The following is a 19,783-nucleotide window of genomic DNA, read 5'->3' on the forward strand; positions in this document are numbered from 1 at the left end:
AGTTAATTGCGATCATATTTTTGAAAGTCTCAATGTTTAACAAAGCAGTATTCCCAAATAGTAAATTGGTTCGGTCCGGTAATTGATGTCTGGGGCGAAAGATAAACAAACTATTATATATTAGCAGTTGCGTTTTCGATCAGCGCAATAAATAATACACACTAAGTAAACCCGTAAATACTCGTACATTCACTGCTAATATAATATCTATTTATTTCTTATTATTTTTAGGAATAAAATATATATTGTGTGAATTATAAAATGCAAATTAATTTCTACTTATTCGATGTCACAAAAGACAAACTACTTTAAATTATTTTCGGTTGCGGAAGTGGCTGAATTATTTGTTAATGATGTACAGTTCAGCGCGATCAGCTCGAGCGGAGACTCGGAGTAGAGCAAAAGATGAGATTAAACGTGTTATGCAAGCTATTGACAAAGTTAGGAAATGGTGAGTAATCTGTGAATGAAGGCGCGGATTCAGGTATCAAACGAATGGCCTCGTCTGTTCGCCATGTTCGTACGCCTGGCTATCGAATACATTGTCCTTTGTTTCAAACATTGAAGTTTCGGCCAGTTCCATTCATTACCTTGACAAATAATAAATAGTTTTTTTCGGCGGCTCCCACAGTTGGTAAATAATGTGTAACAAATTTTATTAAAAACTTACAAAAATGTAGTAAAATCGGTTTTCTTCGAAAAGTAAAGCTTTGCTTGTTCCGCCATGTTTAATGATATTCAGTCTTGGATTTTCATCAGAATCCGTCAATTTAACATTTTGTAAATGTGGTTCACTGGGCTTCAAGGAGCCCACAAACGCCCTCGGGACTGGGCCGTACAATGCTAGATTCTTAACATTTGCTGAAAAAACAAACAAACACACAATTAGGGGATGCAATTTAAATTGGGGGGGGGGGGCTATGGATTTTTCCCTGTAAATACATGTCTTTTAATCAAACATACACCTGACGTCAGCTTTCATTCACTTTTTAGCTCCGCTGTCAACTTTGTCGAGCGGAGCTTATCCTATGAGTGATTTTCCGTCGGCCGTGTCAATGTTTTACTTTTTCGACTTCTTCTTGAAAACTATGAGCCTGAATGCTTTGATCCTTGGTGTATATGTAACCTTGGGTAGACCGCTCTCAGATTTGTTCATTTCATGATGATATCTTCAATTCTCTAATTTTGGTGAATATTTTTGTAATTTTTGGTAAAAAGTGATATTCTCGACTTCTTGTTAAAAACCGCAAGTCCGATTGCTTTTATATTACCTATATCGGTACTACATGTGGACCTTTTTCAGATTTGTTAATCTCATGGTGATATCTTCAATTATTTAATTTTTATGATTATTTTTGTCATTTTTGGTGAAAAGTGATATTTTTGAATTCTTGTTTAAAACAAGTCCCATTGCATGGATACTATACATATTGTTCATTTTCTAATGATATCTTTTGTTCTTTAATTGAAATGTGCATTGCTAAACAGTGTTCTCCCCAGGAATTTAAACCACCATGGCGGCCTAATTTGCATACAATTTGCATATCATTTACATAATAATAGAAATTGACAGAGCACATTTACACCCACACAATAAACAACATATATTTTCAAAAACAAAGTGGCAGATATTTATTTGCTTTACACAGTGTTATAAACACTTTTATTTTGTGCACTTTTGTAATATTAATGAGCTCCGTCACAGTGCAAATATTTTTTTTTTGGAGTCAAAAAATTACGTTTTACAACTTAGAAGAGTTTGAATTTAAAAATGAAACATTCTCGAAATGCAAATGCTGCAGACTAAAAAGAAACAAATAAATTGTAAAAGGTTAAATGAAACTCATCTGAAACGTTCCAGCCAGGATTATGTTCAAGACTTTCATGATCTTATTTACTACAAAATTCTCCTTCAAAAAATCGACCACGTAATTATTTGGCGGATTGCTGGTTATTAATCCGACCATCAGCTTCTACAACGTTCACATTTACAGTAAATGAACGAACAAATGACACTTCCAAACAATCATCAAAGTTACGACGTGACATAACTAACTTCGCGATGTTATACACCGGTTATACCAATAATTTCTCTTACTCAGTCATGATGCCATGCAAACATTAAATACTTCTTTTTTTATATGAAAAAAACGTAAAATTTGAACTAGTTTTATCGGGAGAAATTATTTTTGATCACTCGATCACTTCGTGTACAACACAGACCCGCCATGATAGCTGTGACGCGTTAGTTGACCGCATGTGTCCTTTGACCCGGTAGGTCAAAAACGCCATTAACCAATCAGAATGCCGCATGGTAATGCCAGTAGAACCCGAAGTTTTCCGAATGATTGTGATCATAAAAATTACATTGCGGAAGTAAAGCGATGTCGTAGCACGATGTGTTGGTATGGATTTCAGATGAAAACTGCATGATGGTTTTCGAAAGAGGTGATTAGCAATTTTTGAAAAGTAAAAGAAGTCTTGAAAGAAGAATTTTTACATGATTCACGATGATAACAGTTCAAATGTATTTTACCCAATCACGCAATAAACACGTTGTTTTTTCTTGAGTAGCGTAAACTGATCGTGAACTCCGCTTTGCCCATGTTACATCGGGGTGGAATTGATTTTGAATGAATTTTAGCTATCAATCTAAAGACTGCATCTATCGTCAGAAAATATTTACTTACAAACAAAGAGGTGCTAATTTTACAAAATTGACTTGTATTGTTTAAAGCCGATACCACATCGCACGACTATGTCTATTGTTTACAAATTATTATCCACGACTGGCAGGATGCTTGTCAGTTGGTATGTAAGTATAATAATAATATGACAATAGTCGGACGCGTTTCCGTGGAGGTCGCTAACTTTGAGTGTCGGTCGGGCCGACCAGCGTGACGAGATCCCCAATGAAAAAAGCACTGCGGCAGTCTTGCTAATCACCGTGGTGGTGTTAGACCGGCGTGGCGGCAAATCGAAGCACTGTGGCGGGACCGCCACGCTGTTTACATCCTGGGGAGAACACTGCTAAAAGCGGAGCTATCTCAGCCGACAGGCTGCTTGTTATCCATTTCTTCTACATTATATAATCAGTAAAGCGGTAAAATGTATTTTTCTCTCTTCATGCACAATAATATTTTTACCGCAAGAACCCATCTTCCATTTTTCCAATGTGGGACCGCTTTTTTTCAATACTGGTAAATTGTTGTAATCTTCCAGGTAGTCTGAAAACGGGGACTTACATATATGTTTTGACCTCCGTGTGACCGTGCGTCCGTCCGTCCGTGATCCCCTGTATCTCGAACATGCATCAGTCCGTGCATGCGTCCGGACCTGTATCGTAGAAATTCCTGGACCAATCACAATCAAACTTCACAAATACATCATACATGATATTGTACATATGCACGTCAATTTGTTTAAAGATCTGATTTGTGATGGCCGAAAAGCGGCCATTTTTGTGCTAAAAAGTCATCAAAGTCAAGTATTTTTTCGGCTGTTTATGGATGGATTTTGTTCAAACCTTGTATATGCGTTGGACATTATAGGACCTTGATGCACATCATTTTGTTTTACGATCTGATTCAAGATGGCCGAATGGTGGCCATTTTTGAGCTAAAAAATCATAAAAATCAAACATTTCTCAGCTGTTTACAGATGGATTTTGTTCAAACTTGGTATATACATTAGACATTATGGGACTTTGATGCAACTAATTTTGTTTTTCAGATAAGATCCAAAATGGCCAACTGGCGGCCATTTTGTTTTAATGAATGTGGTTCTCGTGCCATATCTCTGACTTGCTTTCACTGATTATGTTCAAATTTTAAATATTCACTACGTTCAATTACCCACCATAGACTCCGGTCAGTCAAAATGACTATTTTGAACTGTAGGCATTAATCAGCGATTCTGCCGGTGACTGAGAGATAGAATCCAGGTCAGGGGAAGCCCCATGACCTCAAGATTCTTTTACCCCTTACGTCACGAACCCACGTGACCGAGGCCACCTGGCAGCACCACAGGTAGCTGTCCTTCACTCTTAATTTCTCTCCGCCTCGAGTGGAGATGAAATCTAGCGAGCTCTGCTGGATCGCCTGCTTTTTTTCCTGTCCGGATTTATAGCTTGGGTTGTTGCCGCTGCTCGGCATTCGACATGGTAGCTGGTAGGATAAGTTTTCCTTGTCTTTTTTTTTACCCTCGTGTCGTAGTCACATGTTGATTTCATGGCGGCACCTTTTACAACTGTAATTCGTCTCCCTCATGCATGTCGTCTTTTATTAGTCCCTGTTCGGACGCAGTCCGAAAACGGGGACTTATGTTTTGCCCTGTGTGCGTCCGTCCGTGATCACCTGTATCTCGAACATGCATGGACCGATTAAGTTCAAACTTCACTCATACATCACACATTATATGGGACATATGCACATGCATTTTTTTCATGATCCGATTAACGATAGCCGAATAGCGGCCATTTAAGGCCGAAAATGCATCAAAATCGCACATTTTCACCATTCCGGACCCAGGTCTCAGTTATGCATGGACGGATTTTGTTCAAATTTGGTACATACATTAAACATAATAGGACCTTGATGCACGTCATTTTTTTTTTTTGGATCGGTTCGAAATGGCCGACTGGCGGCCATTTTGTTTTAAAGAATTCAGTTCTGGATCCGTATCTGAGACATGCTTGAATTGATCGAGTTCAAACTTCACACACACAAGGTACATCATGTCACAAATATGTATGTGCATTTGTTTCATGATCTCATTAACGATAGCCAAATGGCGGCCACTTTAAGGCCGAAAATGCATTGAAATCGCACATTTTCACCATTCCGGATCCGGATCTCAGTTATGCATGGACGGATTTCATTCAAATTTGGTACATACATTAAACATAATAGGACCTTGATGCACGTCATTTTTTTTTCCGGATCAAGTTCGAAATAGCCGACTGGCGGCCATTTTGTTTTAAAGAATTCAGTTCTGGATCCGTATCAGAGACATGTCTGGATTGATCAAGTTCAAACTTCACACACACATGGTACATCATGTCACAAATATGTATGTGCATTTGTTTCATGATCTCATTAACGATAGCGGAATGATGGCCATTTTAAGGCCGAAAATGCATCAAAATCACGTATTTTCACAATTCCAGAACCGTATCTCAGTCATGCATGGATGGATTTTGTTCAGATTTAGCACAACATGTTGTACATATGCAGGTGCATTTCGGTCATGATCTGCTTTGAATGTACATGTCACTCAAATATGAACGGAACGGAACGGGGACGTGTCATTGACAATGACTTGTTTTTAATGTATTTAGCAATATGTCGATGTAATGACAGCTCCAATGCTCGCTGCCTTTTTCTTCCGGTCTCCTAGTCTTTCGAGCCAACCGTACAGTGGTTTATTCAGAATCTACCAGCATAGAACCCGCATCCGAGATGCTTTGTCGTGGCTACGTTTGGGTTTCGGGGTTTTTTGCATGAAAGCGTGTTTTTTTCACTGGAGTTCTGAGGCCTGAGATTTTCTTTCAGAGCCATCAAAATCGCTGACACTGACTGCGTCACAGCAAGGTCGCGACGTGCGTCCAGTAAACAAATCCGTTAAAGTGAGTTGCGTATTTTGCATGAGTGAAAAGTCCTCACGCTCGGCTACCGGTACTTCATGTACCGGGACGGCGAGTAAGAGGCTTGATGGCGGAGGTACCGATATTTTCTCGGTCTCCCCCGCTGATCGGAGGGCATCCTCACAGTCTGTTTTTTCAGGCGGTGTTTTTTACCCGATTTTACCGGCTGCAGCGAGGCTGTGCCCCTGGAGGCTTTCCTCCTATGGGGCCCGTTGCGGGTCTCTTCGTGGACCCTTCCTCGCACGGCGCCGAGTTTGCCTCAGAGTTGAGGGCTTTGGTCGAAGGACTGTCGGGGCAATTGCGTCCCTGGCAGGCCGGGTAGATCAGATGCAGTCGGAGCGAGCTGTCTCCACTGTGTCCCCTCGGTGGGCAAGCAGGAAGAGACACGAAAGCATGTTTGCATTCAAACACGTCTCTTCCGGGGAACCCCCGTTCCCAGTCACGACTCTCCCACTATTTTGGGGGGTGGCAGAGGCTCAGACTAATTGTACCGGTCCTTCTCTGGATCCGCGGGCACTGAATGCCAACGGGGTGCTGGCAGCCAAGTCTCCGATCTCAGGGCAGGGCTTTCAGGGCAGGGCACGCGTTGACCCCCCCCCCCACTTTCAGCCAGCTAGGGTTCGTCACGCGATAACGGTACAACGGTAACGAATTTATCCTTGTGTCCGGTCCCCGCTGTGGGTTTTGACTCCTTTCTTACCGACCCACGGGCGTCCCCAGAGGGAACCGACCCTGTCATGAGACGCACAGTCGAACACGCTCCCTCTCACATATTTTAAGTTAAAGGAGACGCGTTCGCTCGCGTTGAATACAGCCGGTACTCCGGGCGTTCCCTCAGAGTCTTCCATCTGTATGACTTGGTGAGCCACGCTTTTGGGGTGAGGCGGAGTATCATCGATCCCAGTGATACGATGTATATACCCCCACCCTTGATCCTAAAGCGACCACCTAAGGTTGCTTCAACGCTTATGGGATCACGAGCGTCGGGATCCAAAGCAACCCCGTCGGCACATCTCTCCCCTGTCCGTCTGAGTGCGGAGTGGGGCGCAGAACACGCAAACGGTGTTGATGGGCGGCGTTGGTCAGCCGCGGAGGATGTAATGCTTAAGGCCCCCGGGTGGGGATGTCGTTAGGCAACACTTCCCACTGGACCAAAAGCTACCCGGTCGGTGTGTTTCGGGATCAGACCCCATAGCGTGGGATGAGACCAAAACGCCCCCAACCGGATTCCAAGGCTCCTTCCCCAGACCCCGGTACCACGAATTTGGCAAACCGGGCAAAGGGGGATAGCCGCGTTCCATGGGTGACTTTGCCAATTGAGGACGACCCATCTAGCCCTGAGGGCAGAGTTGCTTGAGCGCATTATTATGCGTGCCCAGCACTCTGGTGACCTTGGAGGCAGAACGCACCAGCCTCCTAGACCAGGCGACATTTTTACTGGTGGGCCACCGCACATCTACGTGCGACATCCCCTAGTGTTGCCTGGCTCGCTTGGCCAGGGCCACTACTGTGCTACGAGACGCGGCCTTAGACGCACGTGTTTTCGCCGACAAGCTGAGGTGGGGTACGTCCCCCACCTCAGTGACGCAGACTGGACACCCTCCACCCTCTTTGTTCAGGGAATGGTGGGTACAGTCTCGGAGCTTCGGAGTACAATGAATCAGAGGGTTCAGATCGAATCCGCTAGCCAGTTGGTCCTGCCATGGGCAAGCGGAGGGCACCCCAAGCACAGAAAACACAACGACCTAGGGCGTTGTCCGCTAGCCAGAGTCAGCCAGGAGGCAAGCGCTTATACCCTTCCATGGGAAGGAAGGGTAGTGGCGCGCCCCCAGGGAGGTAAGAGCCAGGTGGTGGCTCCTCGCCCTCTCTGGGCGGACGTCTACCCGGCAGCAGGGGAAGCATGTTTGACGCTCACCTCTGCAACCGGGGTGGGGTGGGGGGGGGGACAGGCACGTGTTCGGTGAGTGGCCAGGTCACAACTTAGTGACTACTTCAGGCCTTGGGGAACTCGCCTCATGGGGGAAGGGAGCACCCCCCCCCCCTGCAACTGCCGAACACATGGCCAAACATCCCTGTCGTACACAGATTGTGCCGGTGTAGTCCGGTTTGGAGATGGCGGGTGACCGATACCTGGACCTTTCCAGGTGGTGACATCCGTTTACGGCAGACCGCTGAAATCTCCACTTCCCCCCGTCAGTGTCTCCCCTGTTGGGCACTGCCAGGGGACTCCCGCAAGGCGGAAGCAATCAGACAGGAAGTAGCAGTTTGCTGGGGAAAGACTCCATACACAGGGTACATCAGCCGGAACTAAGTCCAGGCTTCTACCCAAATGTGTTTGTAGTACCAATTCTACAAGTGGCAGGCGTCCAGTTTTGGACCTAGACAGACTGAATCAGTACGTGCCCCTCGATCGGTTCCACATGGAGATACCATTCAGGGTTCTTCTCTCCATCCACCGTTTTGACTGGCTAGCCCCGCTAGACTTAAGCGGGGCCTACCTGCACGTACCGATGCACCTAGCGAGTTGCCATCTCCTTCGAATCGCCCAGCTGGGCCAAGTATTCGAACATCGGAGCCCCCCCCCCCCCCGTTCGGGTTAGGCACAGCGCCCTACGTGTTCACCGCGCCCTACGTGGGCCCCGTCGTAGCGGGTCAGGCCTTGTTTGCTGACCCAGCCCGAACGACTGCAGGGGCCTCTGCGCATAAGCGATAAGTCAGTCTCGGCATTTTTGCGGGCAGATTGTCTGTACCACTAGCACTTCCTGGAAGCTCCCAGGTTTCGCTTCTGTCGACCTACGCCCTCATGCGAACTGTTTCGGTCCTGCTTCAAGCTTATCACCCCTGAGTTCGGCTTGGGTCTAGCTTTCTCGGGCACACCAAACCCTCTCACCACAGCAGCATTGCCTTCTTGCTTCTGGGATAGCACAGGCAAGGTAAGACACCACCCTTCTTGGGTCTTAACTTAGGTTTGGGTTTGTTTTTCATCCCGGACTGGGGGAAAGTCTTTCATCATTCTCCTTTTTTTTCTGTTTGCTCGGAAAAACCTGCCACCTATCGGTGTCTGACTCTGCCTACAGTTCAAAATAGTCATTTTGACTGACCGGAGTCTATGGTGGGTAATTGAACGTAGTGAATTTAGGCGAGGGTTCTCCGAACCCGCCTATTCACATAGTTCATACCCACCATAGACTCCGGGTCCCCCCCAACCTCCCCACTCTTTCCGTCGCGTTGGTCTAAGTCCTCTAGGCGGAGAGAAAGGAACCAGAGTGAAGGACAGCTACCTGTGGCGCTGCCAGGTGGCCTCGGTCACGTGGGTTCGTGACGTAAGGGGTAAAAGAATCTTGAGGTCATGGGGCTTCCCCTGACCTGGATTCTATCTCTCAGTCACCGGCAGAATCGCTGATTAATGCCTACAGTTCAAAATAGTCATTTTGACTGACCGGAGTCTATGGTGGGTATGAACTATGTGAATAGGCGGGTTTGGAGAACCCTTGCCTAAATTCATTATACATCATGTCATAGATACAGATATATTGGTTTGACGATCCTGTTAAAAATGGCCAAATGGTGGCCTTTTTTGTGTTAAAAAGTCATCAAATATCAAGCATTTCTGGCATTTATGGATGGATTTTGTTCAAATTTGGTACATATATTAGACATTACAGGTTCCTGATGCATATCTTTTATTTTTCAGATCGGATTCAAAATGGCTGTCTGGCGGCCATTTTGTTTTAATGAATGGGCTTCTAGACCCATATCTCCGACTTGTTTTGACTGATTATGTTAAAATTTTAAATATTCCTTATGCATCATTACATAGATGGACAGATATATTGGTTTGACGATCCTATTTAAAATGGCCGAATGGTGGTTATTTTTGTGCTAAAAAATCATCAAATATCAAACATTTATGGATGGATTTCTTTCAAACTTGTTTTTAATGTCTAACAGCCTTTTTTTGCAGTCGCGCTACTTTGTCTGCCTCAGGTGCCCAGCTAGCCACTTGCAGAGAGACTAGGGAAACTTACCTTAAAAAAAAAATTTATATACATGTATTAGAATAATATTTTAACATGGGATATGGGCTGGTACAACCCATCACTGCCACGGTTTTCCAGTCTATGTTCCTGTGTATGATACAAAATTTACAATTACGTGTACATTCAAACTTCACATACATCATACATTATATTGTACATACATGTATGCACATCAATTTGTTTCCAGATCTGATTTAAGATGGTCGAATGGCGGCCATTTTTGTACTGAAAAATCATCAAAATCAAGCATTTCTCGGCTGTTTACAGATGGTTTTGTTCAAACTTGGTACATACATTGGACATTATGGGTCCTTGATGCACTACATTTTCAAATTGTATATATTCATTAAACATCGTGTCATAAATGTACAGATTTATTGGTTTGATGATTAGATTCAAAATGGCAGACTGGTAGTCAGTTTGTTTTAATTAATGATGTTCTTCTAGTAGAGCAAATATGGTATTTACTTCACCTGGGAGATGCCATTATAGGGCTGAATTTTTCAGAAGGGGAAGGGGGTGGTTGCAAAGACTCTCATTGTATTTTCAAATAAACACAATATAAGTGAATATACATTTTCATATTACTTACTGGTTCATTGAATTTTATTTATGTCAACTGTCAAATTCAGTTAATTATTTTAAAGAACATTCTAAACAAAGCGATATCTATTTTCCATACTTTCATACACTATACGTATTAAACAAGTATTTTTATTAATGCATTGTACGCGTTTCAATCTGTAGGGAAAAGAAATGGGTGACAGTTGGTGATTCTTCATTGCGGATTTACAAATGGGTGCCTGTTCCAGAAGATAAAAAAAAAAATGTAAAAAATGATAAAGAAATTCAGTCTCCAAGTAATCAGGCTGGTGAACAGTCGGAGAATGACAAAACTCAGGGTAAATATTATACTATGAAATCCTTTATTTTCAGCTGGAATTATTTTTCTCTGAAAAGACTATTTGGGTGTTTTGTATGGATTTTATTTTTACTGATTTGTGACAAGTTGAATGTAAAATATAGGAAAAAAGTATAGTCGCTGGATTTTATTTTCACTAAATCATTTTATATCAAGGAAATAAAAAAACATGGTGCTTGATTTGATTTCTGATTGCATATAAATTATTCTAACAATAATCTTGTATCATAAGTGTTTTCCACAAGGGATTTTAGGTGGACAGCCCACCCATCAAGTTTTACGGTCGCCTAGTTACTCTCAACACCTGCCCACCAACATACATCCAGCTGCAATTATTTGTAAAAAGCTTGCTATGCTGTCGACTTTGTCTCTTCGATTTGTTCATTCTGATGATATCTTCAATTTTCTAATTTTGATAAATATTTTTGTAATTTTTGGTAAAAAGTGATATTTTCGACTTCTTGTTAAAAACTGCACGTCTGATTGCTTTGATATCACATATATAGGTACTAAATGTGAACCTCTCAGATTTGTTCATTTCGTGATGATATCTTCAATTATCTAATTTTGGTGAAAAGTGATATTTTCGAATTCTTGTTGAAAAAACAGCAAGTTCGATTGCTTTTATACTATACATATTTTTCATTTTCTAATGATATCTTCAGTTCTTTAATTGAAATGTGCATTGCTATCAGTGGAGCTATCTCAGCCGATAGGCTGCTTGTTATTGTTTCAAGAGTCCAGATATAAACAATGACCACTGAAAGTCTGCAAGCAGCTATCAAGTGTATTCATGTCAATGTGTCAATTATCTGAATTCATTGTTGCCAGTTATCGATCACAATTCGCAACTACAGTACTGTAAAATATGTATTAGAAGCTGGGGCTTCTATTAAAATGGTACAATGCAGCAGGGGGGGTGCGGCTTCTATTAGAGCATCTACGCATATGAGAAATGGCGAATTTTGGGATCTCAATTCATAATTCAAAAATAAAAATTCTAGCCGTATTTACAACATTCACTCGATTTTCATCGTGAAACAGCATGGAGAAAGTTATCTTTAGTTCTTTTCTACATTTTAACTCAACTATGTTTTATACTTCCTCAAAAAAGTGTTTCATGAACATGAAATATTTTGAGAACATGTATAAATAGATTTTAAACCTTGCATTTTGTAAATATTGATATTAACCAATCTAGGTGATTGACCATCGTTGTGTGTCCATCAACAATTACATTTCCATCTTCCTGAAAACTATCAGCTCAATATCTTTGATACTTTGGATGGACTGTATATTATATTAGTTTCTTCTGTGCATTAGGGGAACACTCAAAGCTCTGCTGAAACGGGACTATTTTCATTGTCGGGTTACTTGTTTACTACACAATTCTGCTTATATCTCAAATTCACACTGTCATTTATGATTTAGGTCCACACTGTGATTTTCTCATTAAATTAAATGTTTGTATTGCAGAAGGTAAGCAATCTAATGCAGATTCTCCGTCTCAAGGCCAACATAAAGATTTCTCATCAATATTAACAAATGAAGACTCAAGACTAAGTAAGACAATTCATTTTACTTTGTTGGTTCTGGCTAAATAACTTTTCTGAGCCAACAATTTGAACATGCAAACAGAAAAGTGACAAATAAGTTGTGAATTTTAGGAGTTCACCAAATATGGAAGAAGGAGAATCATTCTTACAGGAATAAGTGAATAGGAGTTTCACTGTTGAAAATGATGAGGGAAGTAATACAATATTGTGAATATACATTTAGTATTAGACTCGCACACAGTCTCTTTATTTATAGTGTATTTTTTAGTGTTTTTTTTTCAATAAAATACAGTATCTTCGAAGTGTGTAAATGACAAAAATAAACACGACACTTGTGACCCTTGTAAATGCTCTGTAGCGAAACCTGTGATGATTGTCACTGATCTGGGTTCAGTACGTGATGCAATGATTGACAGCTTCATAGCATTCCACTAATCAGCATAAACTCATCAAAATTAGAATTAGATTAATCTTGCAGGAAACCATGTAGAAACTGAAATTTTGCAAGCTTTCACTTTTTTCTTTGAGATTTGTTTATGAAGACATTGCAAGCTTACGTTGCATTGAGAATATCACGAGAGGTCATGATGCGTACACTTGTTTTTTGTAGCAATTCACTGCCATCTTAAATAAATGTAAACTTGATACATGTATATATGCATGCTTCTTACATAAAATCCAGTGAAGTCATCTAGTGTGACGGTAATGATTTTCAGCAAGGTCGTGTTGACAAACATGGCAAACTGTTTGTATTCTGGGGAGAACACTGGGTTTTGTTGATTTTTTTTTTTTAAATGACACCCAAATAATAAGTTTGGCAATTTTTTTATTTTTATAGTCAAGTTGTTTTTAATTAGTCCCAGTTTCAGGCATAGCCTGAAAGGCGGACTATTAATTCCTATTTAAATTTTCTGTCTGTGATGTCTCTAACATTTTCTCAGAAATTCTGCAGCAGATATTAATGAAACTTGGCAGGTTGATGAACAAATCTCTGCCGATTATGCAAGTAATTTTTTTTTCCCAGATCTGAAAATCCTAAGTGTGTCTTTTTCATGATTTTCATCCAAAACTATCTCTCCAGACTGCACTGGAGAGAACAACTGAGCATGCTCAGAATAAATAATTAGCTTAGATTGTAATGCTAGGGTTTTTAGTGATGTCATGAGCTGGTCATGACCTTGATCTGAATCAGTGACAGATGGGTTGTACCATTACCAATCTCAGGAGAAAATGTAGAGGGGTGTCAGGGTTACATTTTGATGGGAATTAGAGTGGTGATACTGAAACAAACCCAATATACAAAGACCTGAGTTAACCAAGCAGTCAAGTTATTAAAAGTACATCTAGGTTTACTCGGATTTATGAATGCAGTTTCTTGAGCATGTATGAGACATAGTTTGGTTGCACTTTTGTACTCTGGGATTTTGGACATGGGTCAATGGAAGTTTTCAGTTATCAGATTAAGGGAAATCACTTTATGATTAGTTGCACCCACATAAAGTACATATTAATTACATAAATGTTTGCAGATGTTCCATGTATTATTTTAACATGAATATTTTATAATTAAATAACAGCGACTGTGACATTCATGTCTTGTTCAAGTAAAGCATCACTTTCACAACTCAAGAATTCAATAAATGGACAAGGCTTAAACATTCTTTGTGTGTTTGCCTGGCTTTATGTTGTCCATAATGTGTAAAAATTGTGTGCCTTTCGGCGAGTTAGAATTTAGGTAAGTCCAGCACTCTACCTAGAGAATTTCCACAAAACGCAAAATTTAACTATGTATTATTGTGTTTACTGAATATAGCTCCTTCATCAGCAGTGAGTAATGATGATTCAACAACACAAGATTCTAACTGCAGTGATGATACAAATACAAGCTACAATGATGAAGGTATTTATTTCAAGACACTCTTGCTACAAGTACAATAATAACCAACAATTCTACTGCTCTATCTTATTTCCAATCAACTCCTTGTAATCTTCAGAAACTTCTACAGCTACACAAACTCATGCTGGAAGTGTATTCATGCCCAGGAGAACATTATTTTTATTGCATCTTGGAGACTATTATACAAAATATTTGATGGCCTGAATTTTTGACTCCCGTGTGCGAAGCACAAAAAGGGAGTCTTTGCAGTTAGTGTGTCTGTGTGTGTGTCTGTCTGTCTGTCTGTCTGTCTGTCTGTCTGTGTGTCTGTTCCATCAATATCTCAAGAACCAATGTTCGGATTTCAATGAAACTTGGTATATAGCTTGTCTGGGGCAATGCGCAGATTTGATTAGTTTTTGGTTGACATCCATGCATATTAATGAGCTCATCTGCATAATAATGTGTGAATTTTACACTATTTCTGTTATATCTCAAGAAGCATTAAAACGATTTTCATGTAACTTGGTAAGAATGTTACTAATGATTGGCAGCTGCAATTCATTGTTGTATTTTACATTTTAATTAAAATTTAGCATTTTTTATGTATTTTTGTATTATTTTTTTTTAAAATTATTCTGCCCAATTGCATGAATACAACTAATAGGAATCGGTGAGTGGACTAATTTGCATAATGATGCGCATGCGTATTCTATTTTTTATGACCAGCAATTTATGATGGTGTCAGCCATTTTGTTATTTCCAGTGTGTTGTACAAAAACAAAGCAAGCGCTCGGGAGAGGAAATGTATCAGTTTACATTATGAAAAGGTCTAAGAAATTACATGTATGATTTTTTATTATCGTATAAGTAAGTAAATAAATAAATAAGTAATTGAACAAATGTATAACCTCAATGACTGTGAAACGAATTACTGTGCAAGCTAGTTTACATTCACGTGTGGTGTACAATTACATTCAAGCCATGGAACATTGAACCCTGTGTGAGCCCAGTCAAGGACAATAACGAATGTGAGATTCATCATCGCCAAAACCATGGCAGTGTTGAAGATATGAAAATGGTTGGTAGGTTCGATTTCATGGTAAAATGTTGTGTAAATTCGTTGTACTTGTGAATCCTGATTTATCACCGTATTATTGAACGCGAGAACAAATATGGTTACCTCCAGCATCAATGTAGTTGTATCAAGTCACTGCCGTAAGGAGATATTTCCTTTGTATCGCTTACCAACATTGTATTGTACTTCTTTCCTTTATTTTCCTTTACACAATTGGAAACTTGCATGGTGCACTTTCACCCCCACCTTCCCCAAATTACGAAGCTATCAAGTCGATTAGTAGGTATACAAATGTAGGATGTCTGTGTGTTGATGACTACTGCGTTGTGTAAGGGCTTCTCGTACGTAAAATGGGGCCCATTCCCAGACAAAATATCTATTTACACAGAGCTGACAAAATTCGCCTACATGTGTGAATATATGTTGGGATTTGGAGAAAAAAACTCGTAAAACATACCGAATTTACCGTGACAGCAGTGACCAATTTTGATGCCGATTGCTGGTGGGCTGATCAGCATGTCGGATTATTTCTGAGAACGTTCTTTGTGTGGGAAATCACAAAATTATTAGCACTAAGTTGGCTGGTTTATTTTATTTTGTGTCAGAGTACCCTGTACAAATGACGTGAATCGACATGCGATGATTACCAAAACAATTTGACAATCGGTGTCTCATTTGTTCACCGCCCCCTCACAACGGTGATTTGTTACGATCGACTGTGATTTGTTATGAGGGGTATTTTTTCCCGGCCCTTTTCGTCAGAAATTAGGAATTTATTGGCTCTAATATATCCTAGTTTACTTTAGTTGTTTCATCCAAGTATTCTGTACATTGATTTTACCTAGCAAAGGAAACAATCGGTGTCTGACTTTGTTATATTTACACTATTGCAACATCTTATGTGGGCCACTATGTGTTTCACTATTTTTTTTCATTGAATATTACACGGCACGATATCCCTCAAATCGGAAGGCACATTTATTGCTCAAGTTACTGTTCCTATTAAGTTAAGCCATGGAGCAAAAAAGAAAATATGGTTAAGCTGAATACCATGCTTCATGTGGAATGTATAGACCGTGATGTCGGCATTAACTACTGGATGCACAGTGGAAACCACTGGAGCAACGCCACGCTGACCGGCGTCTCCTGCCTGGTAAAAAAAAAATATGCGGGACGGGCTGCAAGGTTTTAAGCCGTCGTAGATGTTTTTGAAACGAAAATTAGCGAATAGGTTTTGTTTCGAGCCACTTAAAATGTCCTATGTGTATTTTTGGTTGGTACTCATCGCGTGCGACGTGCCCCAGATAGTGTCAATTTATACGCAGTAACAAATGAGACGCGATGGGGATTACTTTGAATTTTACGTACCGAGAAGTACGTCTGCCGTAAATTATTAATATTTGTTATGGTACTGAGCTGTACGATGGTTGTAATTTTACCATGTTGATTTTCGGGATATACGAACCAATCGAAAAGATTGTGATGCCTTCCTTATTAATATACGTAACTGAAAGTAAATAAATATAATATTTATTGACACACATATTGATATTAAGATAGTGGTTTGAATTTTAGATATTTAGATTGTGATTGTTTGTCAGAAATTTACAAAGTTGTTCTTGCTACTTTACGTTTTCCGTGTTAACTAAATTTCTAAAATATTTTTAATTGTCCTACAAGTTTATTTTGGGCATTTATTTGTTTACTATTTCGTTGCATTTCATTTTCCTCAATGTTTCATGAATTATTTCAGTTTTTTTTTTAATGTTTCAATTTTGTGTAGCTATTTTATGCATATTTTTAAGTAGGCTTATTGTAGGTATACGATGTCTATGTGTGTAGATGACTACTGGTGGCTTCTTATTTAATAGATTATTCATAATTTGTTTATCATTTTCAAATATTCCCGAATATTACATCATGATCCCTATTCCCTCAGCACACGGGAGTTCTTTCTAAGCTTTCTTTGATTGATAATTGTGGGATATACTTGTCTCGAACATTTAATTTAAAATAATTTTCAATGTATAGATGATAGCAATTGTCTCTGAAGATTTCCATTTGTTTGTTTGTATTTCATTTGCTAACACTTCTGATTAGTTTTTCATGCTCAAAGATTCGTTTTTGTCTAATTACTGCAGCATACAGTTTTTGGATTAAGCATGAATCTTTGCAAATCATCAGTTATTCCCCATTGTTTGGTCCATTAAATACTTCATGTAATAGTTTTTGGATTCCAATGAAGTTATAGGAATTATTATAGTTAATGACATGTATGGTAATATTAGTCTTTTCTTATTCTCAGGTAAAGCTGAATCTGTGTCTAATACTAATGAAAACACAAGTGAAGAACATTCTTTATTGTCAGCTCCCTCGTTACCATTTATCAGTGAATCACAGGTAAAAACTTTTTTTTAGTTTTTGTTGACAATCAAAAGAATTTCAACATTTTTGTACAGGTTTCTTACTTAGAATGATTGGGGAACATCTCCTTACCATTCACTTGTGCCTAACCAGGAATATTTATATAGGTTTGAATATTTGTCTCGTTAGCTCAGCTAGCATGAAGCATTCTTCTTGGTGCGTAGCTGCTTTTGGGTGATATCATTACACTTTGTGGTAATAGGAGTATGTTTTTCATTTTCGGCAAGTGATTTTGGGTCAAAACTTGTTTGTTACTTCTTGGTAATCTTTGATGTGTATACTTTTTGGTAGAAATTTGTGCATGTTAATTGCCTAATTTGCATAATAATTAACACTTTACCTCCAGTGTGTGCAAAGCTATCTGTATGTTTGTATCTGGACAAATTTGTCCATCGAAAGTCGTGACAATTCTGGCACATTTCAATTTTGGTAAACAAAATCCCAGAGTTATAGTGTTCAAACTTGACTTTGATCTCAGTGACTTGACTATAACTATTACTATGAATATCTTTCTATGATTTAAACTTTATCATTCAACAGGATACACAAGACAGTCTAGATGAACCTCCAACTAAGAAAAGTAAACCTGACTCTGCAACAAGTTGATCTACTTGACTGAATAGTTGAAATATATGTGCAAAATTTTGTTTTCAGATTATGTATTCTTTAGACTATAATTATTATCACTCATCTGAACATTATTGTTGCACACGACTCTTATAGAAGCCAGTTTCTTAATTACAGTTAGGAAAAATGGAATAAATAGCACAACCCAACCTTGTCTGAAACATCTACCTATTTTGAATAGTTACCAAATAGTGGCTACTATATTTGTAGGTCTAGGCAGCTCTTTTCTAATTACAACCTTGCCTAGATTTTGCATGCCAATCCTGTATTTTTTTATGGCCCAACTTGAAAGTGTTTACCTGAGAGAAGTTGCCATTTTGTATCTGTTCTTGCACTGTCATGTCAGATTGTGACATGACTAATTTGCATAACAATAAATCATGTTAACACTGTTGCATTGATTGTTATAATTACAATCCAATTTTTCTCCAAGATTAAAGAGTAGGGGCCCATTACTCAACAATTCTCAGGTTTGTGGAACCAGTGCCACTGTGAAATTATGAAAATGTTAACTATTCCACATCACATTTAGTTGTAGAAAGACAAATACTGTTGGTCTACTTCCATATTTGGTAGTATTGTATTTAAGTGTGTTTCTTCTCGATAATTTATTTCTAAAATCAAGGATTATGCTGCATCAGCATTGTATGATGAAAAACTCGATTTTTTTCTGATGTACAATTACATTGATTTACTTAGTTTTTCAGAGCATTGTTCATGCAAGTATATAGATCAGGCAGTATTGATTTGAATAGATCACATGTATATTCTATTATTTGTGGAATAAAATGAATGATATCATACTTTCCCTTGTATGTATGGATCTATTGAGTGTTAAACATGTATACGAATGCTCATATACATTTCTCAAACAGTCAATTTGTTACATTAAGTGTAAGGTATATTTCCTAATTTTAGAATTAATAACCAAATATGATATCTGTAAGTATGATATTGAAACTAATGTAGTAGGCAATGAAACTGGTTGTGTTCTATTATAAAGTTTTTCTATTATAAATGTGGAAGCAGAAAGCCATTCACTGAATGCAGAGTACATGATAAAAAAAATCGACCTTGTTTAGATTACCAGGGTATGTATCAACAGATGTTACATCTGGATGATCCGTAGAGTTATCAAAACACTGAACTTTGCCATGACAAATAAATTACACACTGACTTACCTTAGCCATTGCAGGGACTGGGTCATATCAAGTATATGTACCGGTACTTCCTATTTATTACAACACCAGAATGTATGTAATACACTGTATGCAAATGGTTATTTGTTTTTTTATTCCAAGCCGTGTAATGAAATCAACATGACAATATATGCCATTGAGGAAATGCCCCTGCTCATAAGACAGATGATGCAAGTGAAATACTAGAAGTTAGCCCTGCCTGCAAGACCGGAAATGTCTTGTATGAGAACCCCAATTATAGTGAATGAGACATCAATCACTGTGTAATATACAACACTATGCTATATGAAACCAGAATTATCAATGTTTGTGCAACAACAAGTTTTACATTTACCTAATTATACACAAAGTTCTAATTCAGTTGTTGGACATTATTAATATTGTATTATGAACATAGAAAATTCATTGTGATGCCT

General features: G+C 39.2%; 1 protein-coding gene across 1 annotated transcript; it reads left to right on the forward strand.

Annotated features, from left to right (window-relative positions):
* The first annotated feature begins 294 nt into the window (after positions 1–294).
* Positions 295–18,316, forward strand: LOC100373362 (uncharacterized). The gene is made up of 6 exons (XM_002734964.4): positions 295–451; positions 10,432–10,586; positions 12,083–12,169; positions 13,976–14,062; positions 17,422–17,516; positions 18,081–18,316. The coding sequence occupies exons 1-6, from the start codon at positions 351–353 to the stop codon at positions 18,144–18,146; spliced, it is 591 nt and encodes a 196-aa protein (XP_002735010.2). The 5' UTR covers positions 295–350; the 3' UTR covers positions 18,147–18,316.
* Positions 18,317–19,783: the final 1,467 nt, after the last annotated feature.

The sequence above is a fragment of the Saccoglossus kowalevskii genome, chromosome 16 (assembly GCF_978046115.1).
Source record: "Saccoglossus kowalevskii chromosome 16, keSacKowa6.1, whole genome shotgun sequence".
In the NCBI taxonomy this organism is placed as follows: Eukaryota; Metazoa; Hemichordata; class Enteropneusta; family Harrimaniidae; genus Saccoglossus; species Saccoglossus kowalevskii.

Bases quoted from the DNA above. Each gene is read 5' to 3' on its own strand.
- LOC100373362 (XM_002734964.4), top strand. From the start codon at position 351: ATGATGTACAGTTCAGCGCGATCAGCTCGAGCGGAGACTCGGAGTAGA. The intron at 12,170-13,975 runs GTAAGACAATTC...TACTGAATATAG, and splicing joins AAATGAAGACTCAAGACTAA to CTCCTTCATCAGCAGTGAGT. The intron at 17,517-18,080 runs GTAAAAACTTTT...ATCATTCAACAG, and splicing joins CATTTATCAGTGAATCACAG to GATACACAAGACAGTCTAGA.